This window comes from Drosophila grimshawi, unplaced genomic scaffold (genome assembly GCF_018153295.1).
Source record: "Drosophila grimshawi isolate 15287-2541.00 unplaced genomic scaffold, ASM1815329v1 contig_848, whole genome shotgun sequence".
In the NCBI taxonomy this organism is placed as follows: domain Eukaryota; kingdom Metazoa; phylum Arthropoda; class Insecta; order Diptera; family Drosophilidae; genus Drosophila; species Drosophila grimshawi.
Genome location: NW_025063692.1, coordinates 9,456,068 through 9,474,201, shown reverse-complemented (window position 1 = coordinate 9,474,201; position 18,134 = coordinate 9,456,068). Strand labels below are relative to the sequence as shown.

At 40.1% G+C, this 18,134-nt stretch overlaps 5 protein-coding genes across 6 annotated transcripts; 2 read left to right on the top strand and 3 right to left on the bottom strand.

The window, feature by feature from the left end:
• Positions 1–875: 875 nt before the first annotated feature.
• LOC6565739 (succinate dehydrogenase [ubiquinone] iron-sulfur subunit, mitochondrial) lies at positions 876–2,000 on the bottom strand. The gene has a single exon (XM_001992361.2). The coding sequence runs from the start codon at positions 1,965–1,967 to the stop codon at positions 972–974; it is 996 nt and encodes a 331-aa protein (XP_001992397.1). The 5' UTR covers positions 1,968–2,000; the 3' UTR covers positions 876–971.
• Positions 2,001–5,979: 3,979 nt separating this feature from the next.
• Positions 5,980–8,648, top strand: LOC6565738 (glutathione hydrolase 1 proenzyme). Its single transcript, XM_032738709.2, has 5 exons — positions 5,980–6,118; positions 6,173–6,299; positions 6,357–7,212; positions 7,611–7,804; positions 7,874–8,648. Exons 1-5 carry the CDS (start codon positions 6,022–6,024, stop codon positions 8,379–8,381), a joined length of 1,782 nt encoding a protein of 593 aa, XP_032594600.1. The 5' UTR covers positions 5,980–6,021; the 3' UTR covers positions 8,382–8,648.
• A 523-nt stretch (positions 8,649–9,171) lies between these two features.
• On the bottom strand, positions 9,172–11,281 carry LOC6565737 (heparan sulfate glucosamine 3-O-sulfotransferase 6). 2 transcript variants are annotated; one of them, XM_043216213.1, is made up of 3 exons: positions 11,090–11,281; positions 10,516–11,039; positions 9,172–9,921 (listed from the first exon to the last, which is right to left on the bottom strand). In XM_043216213.1, the coding sequence occupies exons 1-3, from the start codon at positions 11,231–11,233 to the stop codon at positions 9,414–9,416; spliced, it is 1,176 nt and encodes a 391-aa protein (XP_043072148.1). In that variant the 5' UTR covers positions 11,234–11,281; the 3' UTR covers positions 9,172–9,413. The 2 variants fall into 2 exon arrangements, with proteins under 2 accessions (XP_043072148.1, XP_001992395.1); XM_001992359.2 differs by having other exon boundaries at positions 10,516–11,018.
• Positions 11,282–13,302: 2,021 nt separating this feature from the next.
• On the top strand, positions 13,303–15,870 carry LOC6565736. Its single transcript, XM_001992358.2, has 3 exons — positions 13,303–13,533; positions 13,629–13,886; positions 14,472–15,870. Exons 1-3 carry the CDS (start codon positions 13,473–13,475, stop codon positions 15,593–15,595), a joined length of 1,443 nt encoding a protein of 480 aa, XP_001992394.1. The 5' UTR covers positions 13,303–13,472; the 3' UTR covers positions 15,596–15,870.
• LOC6565761 (protein-lysine N-methyltransferase EEF2KMT) lies at positions 15,732–17,480 on the bottom strand. Its single transcript, XM_001992357.3, has 4 exons — positions 17,431–17,480; positions 17,225–17,307; positions 16,366–17,158; positions 15,732–15,838 (listed from the first exon to the last, which is right to left on the bottom strand). Exons 2-4 carry the CDS (start codon positions 17,297–17,299, stop codon positions 15,732–15,734), a joined length of 975 nt encoding a protein of 324 aa, XP_001992393.1. The 5' UTR covers positions 17,300–17,307; positions 17,431–17,480.
• Positions 17,481–18,134: the final 654 nt, after the last annotated feature.

Here is an 18,134-nt window from a genome sequence, read left to right as displayed (position 1 = left end):
TATATATATATGATATATTCGAGAATGAATGTATGAATGTATTCAAACCACACTTATTGAGCGCATTTTCTGCTTCTGATTAATTACTGAAACGGAGGCGAAAAAAATAGAATAGAATGTGCGCGGAAAATGCAAAACATTCGCTTATTGAATCACTCTAAAACGTATGAATGATTCACAATCACTCACTGTTTATTCAAATTGTCTTAACGAATGTCCTATTATGAGTTCATCTACGCTTTGCATTTGTTTTCATTTTTTTTAATCATCGCTGACACATTTTCATGATGAAAAAGGCTAATACCGTTTTCAGAAAATACATTAATTAAAATTAAAGCTTCCACTTATAAGGCATTTCTGATTGGAAGGGTGTGTTTCTTTATACACCGTATACCATAGGGGGAAGCGCCTATTGTTCCCATAGGAGATTTATAGAGCTGCGATGTTGATGATTTGTTGTACATAATGAAGAGAGACGGGCATATCATCTTGGCTATTGATGCTGATCAAGAATATATGTGTATATATACACATCGGAGACGTCTCCATCTAACTTCGTCTCAGATACGACGACAAATTTATAATACCTTCTACAAGTGGTTAGGGTATATTACACAACTACAGTGGCTTAAAAGCGACGCTAATTATTTATAGTTGCCTGTAAAACAATTTTTGATAATAAATTATTAAAAAATTCATTAAAATCACAGAATCAGACAACGCCAATAATGAAACAAAGAAAAAATTACACGATTAATTGCTTTCATACGTTTGATTTTTCAAAGAGCTCCAACTGCAGAATAAATTTTGTTTGCATTTGTTATTACACAATAATAATATATGTATATATATATATAATGTATATATTTACAGATCTGGTTCAGTGATTGCAGGAGTGAGTAAGTATTTTAAAAAAGTCCCAGCAGCCAATGAATACTATCATAAACGTCAAGATTAAAATTTGAACAATTCTAGATTTGATTGGGGAACAATTCATCGGTCTGAAGTTTAGGTTTGCACTTCTTTGTTGTGCCCTGAAGCAGCTGCTTCAGTTGCAGAATAGCCTTGGCCGGATTCAAATTCTTGGGGCATGTGTTGATGCAGTTGAGTATGGTGTGACAGCGATAGAGTTTCCAGGTATCGATCAACTGGCCCAGACGATGTTCGGCGGCCTCGTCCCGAGAGTCGATGATCCAGCGATATGCTTGCATTAGAACAGCCGGTCCCAGATACTTGTCACTGTTCCACCAGTAGGATGGACACGAGGTCTGACAGCACCCGCACAATATACACTCGTAGAGGCCATCGAGCTTACTGCGATCCTCGACCGATTGTAGATACTGCGCCCTGCCCAGCTCCTCGCTGATGTTGTCGCGCTGCAGCCAGGGCTCAATGGACTGGTATTGATTGTAGAACTCATCCATATCGGGCACCAGATCTCGCCTCACATACAGATGCGGCAGTGGATGAATCTTGCTTGTCCTGGCCACATTCGTATCGAGCTCGTGGATGCAGGCCAGCGTGTTGAGTCCATCGATGTTCATCGCACACGACCCACAGATGCCCTCACGACACGAGCGTCGAAAGGTCAGAGTTGGATCAATTTCGCTCTTGATCTTGATGAGTGCATCCAAGACCATGGGGCCGCACTCATCCAAGTCTAACTGGTATTTTTGCATTGTTGGCTGATCGCCGGGCTTCCAGCGATATATTTCCAAGGTCTTCATACGCTTCTCATTGAGCTTGAGCTTCGTCTCCACCTTGACTTGACGCATGCTGCCATCTTTGGGACTGACCTTGCCAGCCTCGTTATCCGGCTTACCCGTCTCCTTGTCCTTGTCCCCATTCGGACGATGTGACTGCTCATTAACCACATCCACATTGTGCAACGGGGATGCGAATGCATTTCTTCTAACCACTTGATTCCGCAATGCCACCTCAAAGTAGCTCAATCCAAGCCGATACATTCTATTCCCTCAAATGATCACAAAAATATTATTATTTTCAATTTGAACAATTTCGTTGCTTTAGTTGCTTGACTGAATTGAATTAAATATCACTACTAAACTTCTACAAGTACTGAAATCATTATTTAAAAAGTTGTCACATTATGTCATCAAATTTAAATGCTGACAAAACCACGATAAGTCAAGTAAGAATGCGCTAGTCGAGAGATCTCGACAATGAGATACCCTGCATGGAAACGGATGGAGCAATCGGTCGAATTATGCAATAAACTCGAGAATTTATACTTCAATTATCAAAGATATTACAGTTTTCTGCCTTACAATTTCTAAAAAGTTAATTAAACTTCCAATGACTATAAGATGAAGTCCTCACCTTCAGCATGCTTCAATGATTTGTTGAACCAACCAACTATCAACAGCAAATCAATGGCAAATCAGGCATTGAGTAACCCGACTAGAAATGAAGTGTGTGTTATTTTCTAAATTAAATGCAATTAAATGAAAATATGTTGTACAAGTACTAGATGCAAAGATGTAGACTGCTGCATGTAGACAAGGCCAAGCAAACAACAGCAACAACAACAAAAAAAACAGAAAACAGAAAACAACTTTAAATTTAAATGAAACAAACGAAGGGGCGTCAACACATGCAAAAGATCAGGGAGAAGTTGCCGCTGGTAGACTCGGGGAACTTGGGGCACTTGGGGCACATCGACTGTGCAGTGAATGAAGCCAACTGTGAAAACGGCCTCAGGGCCAGGTCTATAAATACTGCTATGTACGTAAGAGCAACAACAATAACAACAACAACAACAACAGCATCAAATGCGTCTGCCTCCTTCCTTTCCCTCGGCTCTTTTTCAAAATAAAACTCAACAAGATGTCAGCAGCAGCCTGCAGCTTTGGGATAGGGATCGAGATCTACGCGAAAAAGAAAATTACAAAAATGTTGTTGTCACTTGTCCCCAACAACAACAACAACAACAACAAAATGAAACAGCAATTCAACTCCGCTCTTTGCATCCCAGTCGCACATAACTTGCACTTTTCCTCTGCCTCATTATAGTCTTGCAGATGGCATTATAAATTTATCGTGAAATATGCAACGCATTGAAGGAGACGTCTCCAACCACACACAGCAGATACATATAGGCTCCATATATGTATACTTGTTCAGCATTAATAGCCAAGCTGATACTATCTGTCTCTCCCCGTTTCTAGCAAAATCTCTCAGTCTCCTAGCTTTAAATCCAGATCGTATATATCTAACATATAGCTGACACTGAATCTTCCTTGAATGAAAAACTATTTTTAAGTTTTCCATGTTATCTTAATCATCTTGTACTGGATTGCTTTAAATCGTTCTTTCTTAGAAAAAAGTATAGTTTTTTGTTAAAGTATTTTTGTATTTTCGATTTTTGGGCTTGCTCTAAATTGATTGATTTAGTGAGAGTAAACAATGCAAATTGGGTTTATTTATAACTATTATACAAATATATACAAAAATCACTCTAAAAACAAGAAACTAAATTAGATGAATTTATAAACTATCTAAACTATTTGTATATGTGAAATCATTAAATTCGAATGTTTCATAATAATAGAAGCAAAAAAGCAAATATAAAATGTAGGCTGGAATTAAGAAAAGAAAAGCAGCGATTCTTAGAGAGATGCAAATATACTTTCTGAACAATAAGTTGATTTACGCTTATTCTAAAATAAAGCGCGATGTTCATTTAATAAGTTGGTAAACATTGATCGGAAATGCTAATTAATCTGTAAACAAGTTATGAACAGATCGAAAAATTATATTATACAGCTGCTATAATAATTATTGGTTGACTTTAATGCGAAAACCAATAACAAAATTGGAATGTGATCATTCTATCTGATGCCGAAGAAAGTGAGTCATTTCTGTGATATTTGTCTATCTTGTGGAGTGTCGTGTGCCGAGCATGTGAGTTGCATTGAGATACAATCGTCAATCGATGGACGTCAGCGGGAAAAAGCCCGCCTGGATTAACTGCATCAAGTTGTTATGTTGTGTTGCGACGGAGCAGAGCAAAACATCAAAGCAGCCAGAGACAATTAAAAGACAATTCCAGCAATGCGCCTGTTTGCACCTGCCGTCTGCACATCACCAACAATGTTGTCAACGTTGATGATAACACTGTGCAACATCATTCCATCTACACACAATCTATTAATAATATACAGTAGCAAACAAAGTGGCACATTTTTAAAATTATAAAAATACTAAATCACAATTCAAATAACAATGTCATCAAAATAAATACAATACAAAAATTCATATATATATATATATATATATATATATATATATATATATATATATATATATAAATATATACAAATTAAAACAAAAAACAAAGCAATTTCGTGGTGTGTATTCAATTTATTTGCAAAGACTTCAAGCCGCATTCGAGCCGAACCGGTTTGAGCTTGAATTTTCCAGCTTTCTTCTGAAACTGCATCAAACCGTAAATTGAACCACATGTTATAAGCCGAACCTGCACCGTTTTGCTCTTCGAAAATATTATTGATTATTAATCAATAACATTTATTTATATACCCAAAACGGGATTCACTAACCGAACCGTTGTTAAATAATTGCCATGCACCATGCAGTATAAATGCTAAAAAGTTTTCAAACCATGTTGCATAGTGTTATTAAAAATAAATACTTGAGGGCAAATTATGTTGTTGTTGAGTTGTTGTCGCTGCCAAGGTGTTGACGCGCCTCACAATCTGGAGCAACAGCAGCAACAGCAGCAGCAGCAGCAGCCGCCATCACTCCTGCCCTCCTCCTGCACTACTCCTGCTCAGTTGCTCTCTCTCTCTCTCTCTCTCTCTCTTTCTCGCTTTCTATGCATAGCTCACAATCGGTTGAGTCATTTAAGCTGTTAAGCCGTCGTCGCTGACGCCTGACAGGTGCCATGATAGAGGCATTTGGCGTGTGCATTTCATCATACACACATCCACACACATACATTCATAGTTAGAGACGCGTGCTGGAATTAGTAGCAACTAGCAGACAAGATGCTATCCAATTCGAAACTCCACATTCGTATATCCATTGGCCTGGATCCATGATGAGCCAACGGACGACGGTCCTCTTCCTGTTGCGCTTCTGTTCAATTCTCTGCTGTTGAACTCTGTTCAGTTAATTTGATTGCCAGCGCTGCGTAGTGCGATATAAAAGCACAAGATTTATGGCTTTTAAATTTCATTCATGTTCACTTTGATTGTTTGTATGTATGCAGATTTAATAGCACTGCAAGCGGATGCACAAATCTTGTGTGCAATAATGCCATGGGAATTCAAAAATGCCCAACCACTGCTGGTGACCAAAGAAAATCCAATTACAAAGGTGCCATAACTTATATTTATTAAATCTGCATTAACTGACAGCATTTAACATCGTCACGACTGCAATTTTTTTGCAAGTATATATATATATATATATGTGTGTGTTTCTCTACAAATGCAATCCCAGAACAGGTCATGGGGTCAGCATTAAAGCAAGCAGGATTTGGCAATTGCCATTTGCCACACAGCTGTCAGTTATGTTTAGGATTTTTGCCACAAGCCTTTTGCTCATATATAAAAGTACATTTTACATGCATTCGAATTTTCTTACAGCACTTGAAATTGATATTCATATCTACACCCTTTATTCGTTGAATTAAGTAAAATGCATGCTTATTATTTGTCTGCAGAAATTTGAGTATTTTGAAAAATACTTCATGTTTAATAGTGATGACCATTAAATTCAATTTAAATATTTATTATCTAATCAAAGTATTCACTTTACAAGCTGTACAAGTTTATTTGCCATTTATGCGCATTTCAAATCTCCCGCTTCGAGTATAATTGGCGCAGGTATCGATAGTCAAGGTAAAAGTATCGCCAACTCCTGCTGCAACAAATATCAATATATCGATTAATTAATTGTTTACCTTTTGGTTTTGTAAACGCAAAGAAAGACCGCAAAAGCAAATATGATTGGATATTTCGAACAAATTGGATAGTTATGCAGTTGCAATGGACGCGTAATCGCTTATTAACTGGTTTAGCACTAGTTTGTCTGCTAATCGCAATATACTTGTACAGCCCTGCGGCAAAGCGTGGTAGGTGCTGGGATGATTATTATTATTCTTATTACTTGAGAGTGTTTTACGCAGGCAAGCAGAATGCAAGAAAGACACCGCCAAATCCCGAGGAGCCCTTGCCCCCCTCAAGTTCGCCACTGCTTCTGTTCAAGCAGGCGGGCATCTGCTCGGATAACAATGCCTGCAGTCAAATTGCCAGGTACAAATTGAGATACATTTGCACTTTGTGTATTTAAATGTGTATTTGTTTTGATAGAGAGACGCTCACAGTTGGTGGCAGTGTTGTGGATGCTGCTATCGCAGCTCAGCTTTGCAATGGGCTCATTGGGATGCAGAGCATGGGTCTGGGCGGCGGCATGTTAATGAACATTTATATGCACAACGAGCGACGGGCATTTAGCATACTCAGTCGTGAAATTGCGCCACGATCGCTTAACGCAGACAACTTTACGCAATTCCAGAACGAGGAGCAGCTGAAACAGTCTGGCTGGTCAATTGCTGTGCCCACGGAGCTGCTGGGCCATGCCTTGGCCCACGAGCGTTACGGCAAGTTGCCATGGATGTCATTGGTTGAACCGACGCTTCAGCTGTGCCACAGCGGATATGTCCTGTACAAGCATCAATACGATGCCCTTCTCTTGAACGAGCAGATGATTAAAAGCGATTCACTAATGCGTCAAATGTTTGTCGATCCGGCGACGGGTCACTTCTATCGCATCGGCAGTCATATTCAGCCGGCCAAGCAACTATGTGCCACCTATGGGCGCATTGCCCAGGAAGGACCATACAGCTTCTACAACGGATCACTTCAGCGGCAGCTATATGCTGATTTGCGCGATGTTGGCAGTGGGATAAGCAAAGCCGATTTGGCGAACGCACGAGCGGAGCTAAGGGATTCGATTGTGGTGCCGCTAGATGACTACGATTTGCATTTGACGCCACCACCGGGCAGCGGACATGTCCTGGCCCTCATCATGAACATACTGCATGCATATCGTGCCGATTTTGCAGCCACAGCCAAATTGGATGCCTTGCAAATCCATCGAATTGTCGAAGCAATGAAATTTGGTTTTGTTCAGCGTTGGCAGTTGGATGATTCGGCCGACGAACAGGTCAGCATTCTATCTCTCACTCTCTTGCTCTTTTTCTACCTGTCTCGTTCACACCAAGATACACAGCCATATCTAGCTGTCCCATTTGCTTTCATGCGTTCATTTTTAAATGGAAATCTCAAGAATGCAAATAGCGAATCTAAATATTAAGCAAATTATTTCGTTGAAACTTCAAATAGAACTGGACTTATTTTAAGGCAGTCGAGTTTAATCAAAGATCATAAAGATACCTCTATATATCTATATAGTCTTTGGTTTAAGCAAGTGCCACATATTAAAGTATAATCAGGCCATCGGTCGAAAGATGATTTCAAGTTCCTACAATAAAATGATATTAAAGTGTATAATTAAAGTCTGTTTTGAATCACAATTAATTCCAGTTTTCTTTTAACACACAGTTGCTGTCCAACATGACGAGCTACGAGTTTGCTGCGCGGCTTGCCAAACTGATTGATGACACCAGAACGTACAACGGCTCGGCGCATTATGGTGCAAGTTCAGAAATAGAGTCGCGAGATGAGCATGGCACATCGCATCTGTCGGTGCTGCACAACAATGATGCTGTTTCAGTAACCAGTTCTATCAACTTTTAGTGAGCTCCACTCGTTTATCACAGCCAACACACAAAGCTTATACTGCCAACCATTCCAATTGCTTGCAGCTTTGGCAGTGGACGCATGGGGAAGCGAACTGGGTTGCTGTTCAATAATGCCATGTCGGACTTCTCCATGCGACACCTGAAGAACTACTTCGATCTGCCGTATATGGATGGCAAAAATGTGATAACTGGCGCTGCTCGACCCATGTCATCGATGTGTCCACTCATTGTCACCGAGCGTTGGACGGGTGAGGTGCGTTTAGTTGTTGGCGCTGCTGGTGGCACTAAAATCATTACGGCCCTTGTGCCGCTGCTGGTACGCATGCTCTGGCAGCGCACGGACATCAAAAGCGCCATCGATGCGTATCGCTTCCATCATCAGATGCTGCCCAATGCTCTGCTCTACGAATATGGCATGCTGCAGTCAGATGTGGACAGCCTGCAGGCGAAAGGACATCAATGCGAACGCTATCGAAATCGTGGCTCTGTTATTTGTGGCATTACTCAAGATAACAAAAGCATCGCCATCAATTCGGATTATCGTAAAATGGGTGGCGTGGCTGGTTTTTAGACTAGAGTTCCTAGAGCTAATTTAAGATCGTTTTATGTATATATATATATATGTAATTCAATTAGTAATAGTTCCGTAAATATTTTAGAACTGCTTTAGCAAGTAAAATTTGTTTAAATTCCAAAATTGTTATTCCTGATGTAATCTACTGATGTAATTATATTTGAAAATCCTTCAAGCCTCAGTGGGTACCCACATAAATATTATTCAATATATTTAATTCATTTATGAAATCATTTTATTAAATTGTAATAATTGAAATTTGTTAGCTAGGCCATTTGTGTTTTAATCATGCAATTTAGATCTTGAGCTATTTATGTATATATGTATATGTATATATATATATATCAATGTATATAAACTACATGTAGGGTAAATGTGTGTGTGTGTGTGAGTTGTGCCTAAGTGAGTGTTATCAGTACAATTTAGTTGTATTTTAATTAGTTGATTTTGGATCTGGAGGCGTAGCTCTTTCTCTCGTTTTCGTCTTTAGCTCATTATCTATAGGAATTCGGTAGTAAGCTCTATTTGTTCTATGCGCTTTATATATGTAAGTCTGTGTGTGTGTGTGTGTGTGTATATATATATATAAAGGATTTATGTATATGCATTTACGTACATAGGTAATAGTAGTTTTAGTTTTGATAGTGTGCGTTTGTGAGTTGAAAGAGGAACCGTTTTCTTTTTATATTTTGTGTGAGTGATTTTGTGGTTGCCACAAAAGCTACACTTAATTGAGCACAAATGTCACAAGAATACATATATCCACATGATATCGTATGTATATAATTGCTAGGTGTATGTATGTATGTATGTATGTATGTAGATAGTATAAGTACAATAATATGTTTACAAAAAATGCAATCAACAAATATCAGTCTGTTGCCAAATAGCTTCAGCGCAACAACTCACATCTCTCTCTCTCTCTCTCTCTTTCTCTCTCTCTGTCTCTCTCTGTCTCTGTCTCTCTATCCGTATCTTTTTCTCAGTTTCCAATTTTGTCTCTGTCGCGGTTGGTTGGCTGGCTTTTGCTTAGGGCCAGGCAAAATTAATGCCAGTTAATTGATAAAACTTATTGTTGAACGGCCGGTAAAACTCTCGGAGTCGATCAATCGCATTTGTATCGATATGCGGATGGTTTCGTCCCTTGGTCTTGCCCAGACAGTGGGGCGTGGATCGTGCCTCCGATTTGAATAGGCACGGAAATCCTTTGGTGGCATTAAAATAGAAATGCTTTTCGGTCACCACACGCTTCAGGCCCAAAAAGTCCTGAACGCGTCCAATCTCATATGCCGGATCCATGATCAGTCTCTCGCCGCTTATGAACAGCAGCTGCGATAGCGGAAAGTAGAGTAGCCAATGCTCCAGGAAACGGGCATAGACACCAATCTTGACTGGCCCCCAGTTGGTATCCACCACCGAATAGCTGCCATTGACAAACGCCAGCTGCTCGAACCGCTTCATATCGGCCTTCTTGCTGGCCGCCTGCGTATAATCCGAAATGGCCCGAGTCACCGGATCACGCACCACGATCAACAATCTATAAGCATATCATACAATGGAGTGAGCAAATTTCAATTAACTCATAGACAGTGGTTCAAGTATATTAAGAATACTTCAAGTTCAACGGAAATGGAAACCAAATTGAAGAAATTTATTAAAACAAAAAAACCAAATAAAAAAATTTTACAACAATCAAAATAAATGTACTACAATCGATTCTAATAGTATATGAATATATATATGCATATATATTTTACAGATCAATTGATTGAAGTTATCTTGGCTTCAATTCAACTCTATTAAATAATATAATAATATATAATATAATAATAAATATATAAAGAGTGAAGTGTTGGGAGATTGAGAAGATATATTAAACAAAATTACCAAACTATAAAAGTATCTAATTAAAAAGTATACTTAAAACTAAAATTAACAAAATCTTGGGCAGCAACAATTCCAGAAAATCATATTAAGATTTGCACTGTTTAAGTCTAAATAAATTACTATTTAAGCTTGAAAAGAAAATATTGAAATTAAAATTAGATCGGATAGGATCATGGTCAGAGAGCAGAGATTTCTTTCTTGAGTCCCCTCACATCTTTTAGAGACTTATTTGTGTTTAACTTACTTGGTGGCGGTGTTCATGTGATAAACGCGTTGCGGCACCTCCTTTGTGACAAAATAGCTGGGCGTCTTCTCCATGGTGATCTGGCCCTCGATGGTGTAGGGCATGTGATGGCGATACCAGCGCAATCCGCGCTGATAGTGCCTGTCGAAGAAGTGCACCTCGGAGCCGGCGGCTCGCACATCCGGATGCAGTCGAATGAACTCGAGCAGGGCCCGCGTTCCACTCTTCTTCACGCCAATGATGAGCGTGTCGGGCAGATGGCGGGATGGGCGCAATCCCTGTTGACGCAACATTTGATATTTGGGTGCACCATCGACGCTGGCAAGTCCAGCGCTAAAATCAATGGTGCTGGCGGTTGTACTCAAATTGGTGGCAGTGCTCACGCCATTGGCACTGGCATTGGTGGCAACAACATCAATCGCTGTGCTTGCCGCTGTGGCCACAGTGGCAACTGTGTCGCTATCATTGCGCACCTGCAGCATCAGCAAATTGCTTAGGGTGCTCTGGTTGTGGAAAAATGATTGCTGATTGAATTAGATAATTGAGTTGGCTGCGCGGCAATTGCAAGACTCACCTCCTGCAGGCTGCGGCTGATGCTGGCCAGGATGCAGGCATTGAAGCTGTACGAGAAGTAGACGAGCGTCACACAGACAACCAGGGCAATGGCCAGATTGCGGCTGCTCAGATTTAGATTGTGGCACCAGATGCTCCCATACATTGCACACACTCACACACACACACACACACACACACACACAGAGAGCGAGAGAGAGAGAGAGAGAGAGAGAGTGTTGGTGTTGATGTTGGTATCAGTCTCGGGACATGTCCTTCTCTGTGCCCAGTTAAGGTGTAATGACTCCAAACTGCAACATGTTGACCATCATTGTTAGCCAGCTATGGATTATGGGATTTCAGTATTTTCAATGCATCCGTCAGCACCAGTTCCAGCTTCAGTTACACTGCACTGCAATTGCAATTGCAAAACTCTTGCGCAGTTCCTTCTTTTCTGTTGTTGTCGTCCCAGCAAAATTCCGGAAGTGATAGCAGCCAGGCAACCAAAATTCTCTGTTACTGGGTCGCCACCCGCGAGGCATCGGCGCAAACGCGAGAGCGAGCTCTCTTTCCTCTCCCTCTCACTCTCTCTCTCTCTCTCCCCCACCTTCTGTCTCTCTCTCTCTCTCTCTTTCTCTCGGTGTGCTTGCACCCTGCACTTATTAAATTTGTCTGCAGTACTATGGTTCCACAATCAAAGTTGTGCATCAACATTTTGGAATATTTATTTTAAATGTAAAACTAAAAAAAATAAAAACAGTATGTTTTTTATATTTATATTAAAAATACAACTATTTCTTTGAGAATCTACGATTTTTTAAAAAAATGTAATCAATTTTAAAAATCAACTTTGACCACTGTGCAGCTTACGCAACGACGACTGCCTCAAAATATGCTTTGTCTGCCGGCCCCAAAAGGTAGGCAACATTTTTGTTAAGCACACTCGCTGCCTGTGACGTCACACACTCGACTTACATTCGCGTAAATTCTAAAGATAAGAATATAATACTAGTAAGCATATGAAGTGATCCACTGCTGAGGCATTATAGTATAAAACAAAATGAAATTATTAAATAAATTAGAGTATTTATTATATCAATTTTCAAATATCATAGGTATTAATTCGTTAAATACTCACTTTGGTTTTAAATTTAAACAAGGAAAAATACCTTCAACCGATTGTGCATAATTAAAATATAGGCTTACATTTATATAAAAATAATTATGGCATCATTCTCACCAGAAATATTGTCACAGGTCGCATTTAAACATACAATTTGTAAGCTTAGGAAAAAGGATTTTAGGCTCTCAAAAAAAGTTAAAAAACTGAACAATAAGAAAGCCATAAAACCATAAGCGATGATTAAAGTGTTCTAACTCATATTTATTATTGTATTTTATATATATATATATAAATCACAAAAATACAATAATAAATATGAGTTTATATATATAAAAAACGATTATTTTTCCTTACATCAAATTGTATATAACTTTGTAATCTGTTCAGCTTTCCAAAAGTTTAAGTGTGAAATGAATTGAACACTCGTTTTTAAAATAAAAACGGCTCTAAGGTGATAAGCAACAATTATTTTCAAGTTTAAATGCAAAATCAATCTATGGTGATTGAACATAAGAATCAAATCATATGAATATTAAATAAGAATGGTGAACAAGAGAAAAAAAAAGAACATTTTATCTACAAAAAATCGTAGTTCCAGGAGAGTTGCTAAAAGTGTTGAGTTGAGGTAATCTCTCTGTTTTTTCTCTGCACATGCTCTCTCTCTTTCTCTCTCTCTCTCTCTCTCTCTCGCTCCGTCTCTCTCTCTGTCCATCTCGAGAAACTGTGCTCAAAAGTAAACAAACTGATAACCCACACCTGCCCCATTCCCACCCCCAAGCCGAGTGTTGAGTAAGACATTGCCCTTTGCCCATTGCCGATTGCAGATGTCGAGTGGCATGCAAAGCGTTTGCTCCACTTGAGCTGGGGCAGCACACACTTTACACGCTCCCTGGAGAGCTTTAAGTGTTGTCACTTATACAATATTAGATTAGGTTCGTTATCAGCAGAGTTTTTGCCGAGCTTTTAATGTTCAAATCGATGGTCATGAATTTGAATTCGCCACCGAGTTGGCCATATCAGTTGGGCATCCGTTTATCCACATGGCTGGCTGGGCTCAGTTAACGTGGCTGGGGATTAGTCATCATGCAGGTGCGCCACCTTTGTTTGGCTTTATCTAATCAGCTAAATAGCCAATCGGCCAACTGATTTAACATTCACTACTATGCTACTCTTAGTCGCAATTTGGATGTCTCCGCGCTCGTCTCGCACAAATGCCAGAAATATCTGAATTTTAGCAAATTATGCATTCATTGCCTTCAACAATTTGAAATTGAAGTCAAACATGTCGAATTTATGGAGCACCTGTGTCCAAAAGTTTTTTAAATACGCGCCCAGCTATGTGGGTAGGTACTCGTAAACTCGTGAATCATGCGCGAATGAATCATATTTAATAATCAATTAATCTTAATCTCTCCGCCCGGCCCAAATTGCGCCGCAGTCTGCCTATGCTTTCTGCCCTGTGGACTGATCTTTGGGTACACGATGTGCGCGTTTGTCGCCGAACGGAGCACTCAGGGCGATCTCATCGACTATGGTCCACTGATATTGGGCGCCTCTGTCGCAATTCTCAGCGCCCTGGCGATGCTGGTCATCAAGTATATCAAACACTGCATTGTCTACTGGCAGCCATGGCTTCTGTTTGTGGCCGGCGCATTCAATTTAATCTCCAGCTGTTTCTATTTCGCCGATGGCTATGGTGAGTTGGCATCCCATCCAATGAAATTGATTTGTTTTAATTGATTGCCACAAAGTGGCAAACAAACAAAAATATTGATTACAATTTGAATGAAGCGCAAGCATTTTGAAATGAGTTTAATACACACTTTTCGACAGTCCACGAAAATTACTTTAAAACTACATTTTCAAACTACTTTTTTTATAAATGAAAAACAAAAAAAAAAAACTTTAAATCTATATTTCTGTATTTTCTATAAAAGTAACACCGAAATAAGTACTTAAATTGAAAGAATCGAAAAATTACCGAACAAAAAAATGAACAGAAAATACTTTAATTACATTTCGATCGATTTTATATATTTAATAAATGCAAATATAATGTTCAATTAAGTTTTGGTTCGTTGAGAAGACATCAGAGGATTAAATTTGATTATAGTGTTTATCTCTATGTGCAAAAGTTGCTTAATTAAATTTACATAACTCGACATAACTTGACTTGCTTTCTATCTAGTTGTTTTATATCTGCCTCTGATATGAGTTTCACATTTTTATTTATTTATTTATTTTGTTATTTGTTTCTTTTTTTTTTGCTTATGCTACGCAGATCACGTGGGCGCTTATATGTCGTATGTGGCGCACAGTTTGACATTTGTGGCCGGGTATGGATTTCTGCACACGATCAGCTCAAAGGTCAGTCGATCGATGATGATATCCGGCTGCTGCAGCTGCTATCTGCTGGGCATTGCCTCGGCAGTCAGTCTGATTGGGTCCACATACGTGAAGAACTTGAAACAGTATGCGGGCCAAGCGGCAACCAACGAGCAGCTGACCGATGGCATCTATGTTAACTTTGCCGCAACGTATCTGTGCATAGCTGCCGTGACCTTGGCCATTTTGATCGGTCTGAAAGTGCTGCACGTTCTGGGCACGGTGGACATGACGAACAGTCTCGATAACGATTTACGGATTGCGAACGCAAATGGCAGCATCTTTGAGACGCGTGCCGATGTCATCCAGCGGCTGCAATTCTTCTATGTGATCAAGAATCAGCAATGGCACATAACTTGCCTGCTGCTCTTCGTCGAGGCCATTCAATATGCGCTGTTTATCTATTTGGTGTTCTGGTTTTCGTTGAACGATGCGATGCGATTGGATGATTTGGCGCACATTGATTCCATGTTTTGGGTGATATTCGCTGGCAGCATTCTGGCCATTGTCTGTCTGTGCTTCTACTCGGCCAAGGTGCATTTTGTGAGCATGCAACTGTTGCTGCTGCTGCTTACGGCATTGGCAATGATTATCTATGGTGCGACCGGTTCAAAGTTCACATTCTGGCTGCTCCTGGTGGTATTTGGCATGGCCTACTCCTGCCTACAGATTGTATTGCTGGAGGTGACCCACTTACGATTCACCGAATGCATCATCTCAATCTCGTACGGCCTCAAGCTGCTTAGCACCAGTGTCGTCTATTACTATTTCGTTAATAATGCGAACAACTCGTATTTCTATGCCAAGGATGATAGCACACTGATCGCCCAGGGATTCGTGTTCATGATAATTACATCGCTGCTGGCCCTCGTCGTTGGCATGAAGGTGCCGCGTACGCATCACAGCAAACTGCTCGATATACAGCACGAGGTCTATGGCATTATCTTCATGAAGCATCAGATTGAACAGTTAAATGTCCGCTGGCTAAACGATGGCACCATTCCAACAATCAGCCAGTGAATCGGCCACAATCATCTTCCTTGATTTGTTTCTCTTCTTTTTTTGTTGGTATTTTCTCTGTTTTGTTTTCTGTTTTTTTATTTTTTTTTATTTATAAGTTTGTACTATATTAAAGCTAGTTTTTAACGTTTATCGCTTATCGCTTAATGCACACAATCTGAACGGCGGCCGTGTGATCCCGACAGAAGTGGCTGGCACAGGCCGAGACATTGGCACAAGGCGTCACCTGATAATGATGCTCCTCTGCAACAAATAAATGCACACTCATTAATTAATTCATCTGTCGAATATAAAAAAGCAACAGCTAAAAATTAAACTAACTCTTCTGAAATTGTTACGCGAATTTATAACTAGAATTTTGAGAATTTTATCCAGTTCAAGAAGTCAATCGTCGACCGTCGCAAGGAGTCAGTTTCATCAAGATAACTTCAAAGCAGAGCGACAAAGGCTATATCGGCTCTAACGGAAATGCTGATCAAGAATATATATATATATATTTAAATAAACACCAACTTCTGGCATACGAGAAGAAAAGAAATGAGTTATTTTGGTTTCGTATAAGCTGCCACCAATTATAACGTCTCTCTGATCACTGAGCAAATTTATATATATATATATATGTATACATATAATATATAAGCATATATTACTGGATAATAAGATGTCTGCAACTACATTATATTATTCCATATAATTAAAAAAAAACTTAATATTTCGACTATGATTCGCAAATTGAACGTTAATTTTACAGAGCCGTGTGATAAACTCACCCAGCTGCTGCATAAAGTTGTGCAGCGTATCCACGTTGCGCACAGTGCTGGCCAGCAGCATCTCGCAGCGATTACCACGCAGCTCGTAGATGTAATCGAGTGCTTTGAGCAGCGCCGAGAATTGCGTATCATCGTAGATAACATCGGCGGCCAGCAGAAGATCCGGCGATGGATATTCTGTCCAGGGGAACTCACTGATCTGATTCCAGCGCAGTTGGGCACATTGCGGCTTCCCCACATCGTCTGACTCAGGGAAATTAAAGGCAATGTTGTCGCGCATAAGTTGGACGCAAGCTTCGCTGCCATCGGTGATGAGGACTTGTTGGACGGGCAGCTGCAGCGATTTTTGCTTCAGCAATATGCCCAGCAGCCCAGCTCCGGCGCCCAGTTCGAGCACATTTTTGTCCTGCAGCAAATTGCGATGCTCCAGCAGATAGTCGGCCAGGGCCAGAGCGGCCTCCCAGGTACACAGGCCGGTGGTGCCTTCGCTAACAAAGCTATTCGATTCGCGCAACGTGATCTGCTCATGGGGCTGGAGCACATAGTGCTTGTAGGCATACGCGGGTGATGAATCGCCAGCGGATTCGTTAATGGTGGCCTTGGCCAACTGGCCGCATAGACTATCATAGATGTCGTCGTGCAGCTCCTCGTGATCCTTGAGGACGTGCATCAGACGCTTGACGAACGCCTCCTGGTAGCTGCGACGCACCGGATACCGTTGATTCAACGGATGCGCACAGGTCGCCGCTATCAAAGCACGTTGCGCATCCAGTTCCAGCGGCAATTGCAGCGTCTACAAATAAACGAGAGGCAGTGACTAATTTTATTGTCAACATTATTTGAACACACACACACTTACCGACCAGGCCATTTTGTTGACGGGATAGCAGCAGAGGAATTGCTGCTGCAGTTTGCCAAACATGTTGCTCTCCATTGCCTGAACTGAAATTAAACTTAAATGAAATTAAAATTGCGAACGAAAGGCCAAACGCCAATGTCAATTGATCTGGCAGCCCTGGCACCAATCATTACAACCAGCTGGCAGCACAGCTGTTTTTCCCTTACACTTTGCACACTTGCCAGATTCTCCATCCAATTGGTAAGCAAACAATTTTTGGAAAGGTTCAACGTGAAATGAATGGATTTTTTTTGATTTGAATTGATTTGCATTGAATTGATTACCATTCGTTCGATTGTTGTATCTCACCCAAAAGTACAGACATGACTGACATACAAATTACACATGTAATGTATATAGAGCATCTGTAAGTCTGGCAAGTCTGTTTGAAGATGCAAAGATAAGCGCACTGCGTGTGGCAAGACTAATCTTATCTACTTCAAACATAGATAGTAAAACCTAGATTCTTATTGTCGTTTTTTTTTCTTTATAAATATCAATAAAATCAAATTTACTTTCTTAAGACTGTTCTTTCGAGATCATATAAGCAAAGCGTGAAAAGATACAACATACATACATATGAATGTCATACATACACACATACATACAGCAAGCAATCAAGTTAACACATACATATAAGTAGTAACTGCACAGCGCTGCACCAATAGAGGGCGCCACTTGCCATTTAATAACTGCTTTTGACAAAAGTTCTCCACACAATTTACATACACAATCACACAACACATGCACACACACACACGTAAAGGGAAACAAATGTTACGAAATCAACAGTTGATGTTTTGGGTCAACTGTACCGCATGCAGTATAAGAAAAAACAAAGTTTTTTTTTTTTGGTTTTTTCTCTAGAAAA

Bases quoted from the DNA above. Each gene is read 5' to 3' on its own strand.
- LOC6565739 (XM_001992361.2), bottom strand. From the start codon at position 1,967: ATGTATCGGCTTGGATTGAGCTACTTTGAGGTGGCATTGCGGAATCAA.
- LOC6565737 (XM_043216213.1), bottom strand. From the start codon at position 11,233: ATGTATGGGAGCATCTGGTGCCACAATCTAAATCTGAGCAGCCGCAAT. The intron at 11,040-11,089 runs GTGAGTCTTGCA...TAATTCAATCAG, and splicing joins TCAGCCGCAGCCTGCAGGAG to CAATCATTTTTCCACAACCA. The intron at 9,922-10,515 runs GTAAGTTAAACA...ATATGCTTATAG, and splicing joins CACATGAACACCGCCACCAA to ATTGTTGATCGTGGTGCGTG.
- LOC6565761 (XM_001992357.3), bottom strand. From the start codon at position 17,299: ATGGAGAGCAACATGTTTGGCAAACTGCAGCAGCAATTCCTCTGCTGC. The intron at 17,159-17,224 runs GTAAGTGTGTGT...GTTTATTTGTAG, and splicing joins TCAACAAAATGGCCTGGTCG to ACGCTGCAATTGCCGCTGGA. The intron at 15,839-16,365 runs GTGAGTTTATCA...TATTTGTTGCAG, and splicing joins CAACTTTATGCAGCAGCTGG to AGGAGCATCATTATCAGGTG.
- LOC6565738 (XM_032738709.2), top strand. From the start codon at position 6,022: ATGCAGTTGCAATGGACGCGTAATCGCTTATTAACTGGTTTAGCACTA. The intron at 6,300-6,356 runs GTACAAATTGAG...TTGTTTTGATAG, and splicing joins GCCTGCAGTCAAATTGCCAG to AGAGACGCTCACAGTTGGTG. The intron at 7,805-7,873 runs GTGAGCTCCACT...AATTGCTTGCAG, and splicing joins ACCAGTTCTATCAACTTTTA to CTTTGGCAGTGGACGCATGG.
- LOC6565736 (XM_001992358.2), top strand. From the start codon at position 13,473: ATGTCGAATTTATGGAGCACCTGTGTCCAAAAGTTTTTTAAATACGCG. The intron at 13,534-13,628 runs GTAGGTACTCGT...ATTGCGCCGCAG, and splicing joins ATACGCGCCCAGCTATGTGG to TCTGCCTATGCTTTCTGCCC. The intron at 13,887-14,471 runs GTGAGTTGGCAT...TATGCTACGCAG, and splicing joins CTATTTCGCCGATGGCTATG to ATCACGTGGGCGCTTATATG.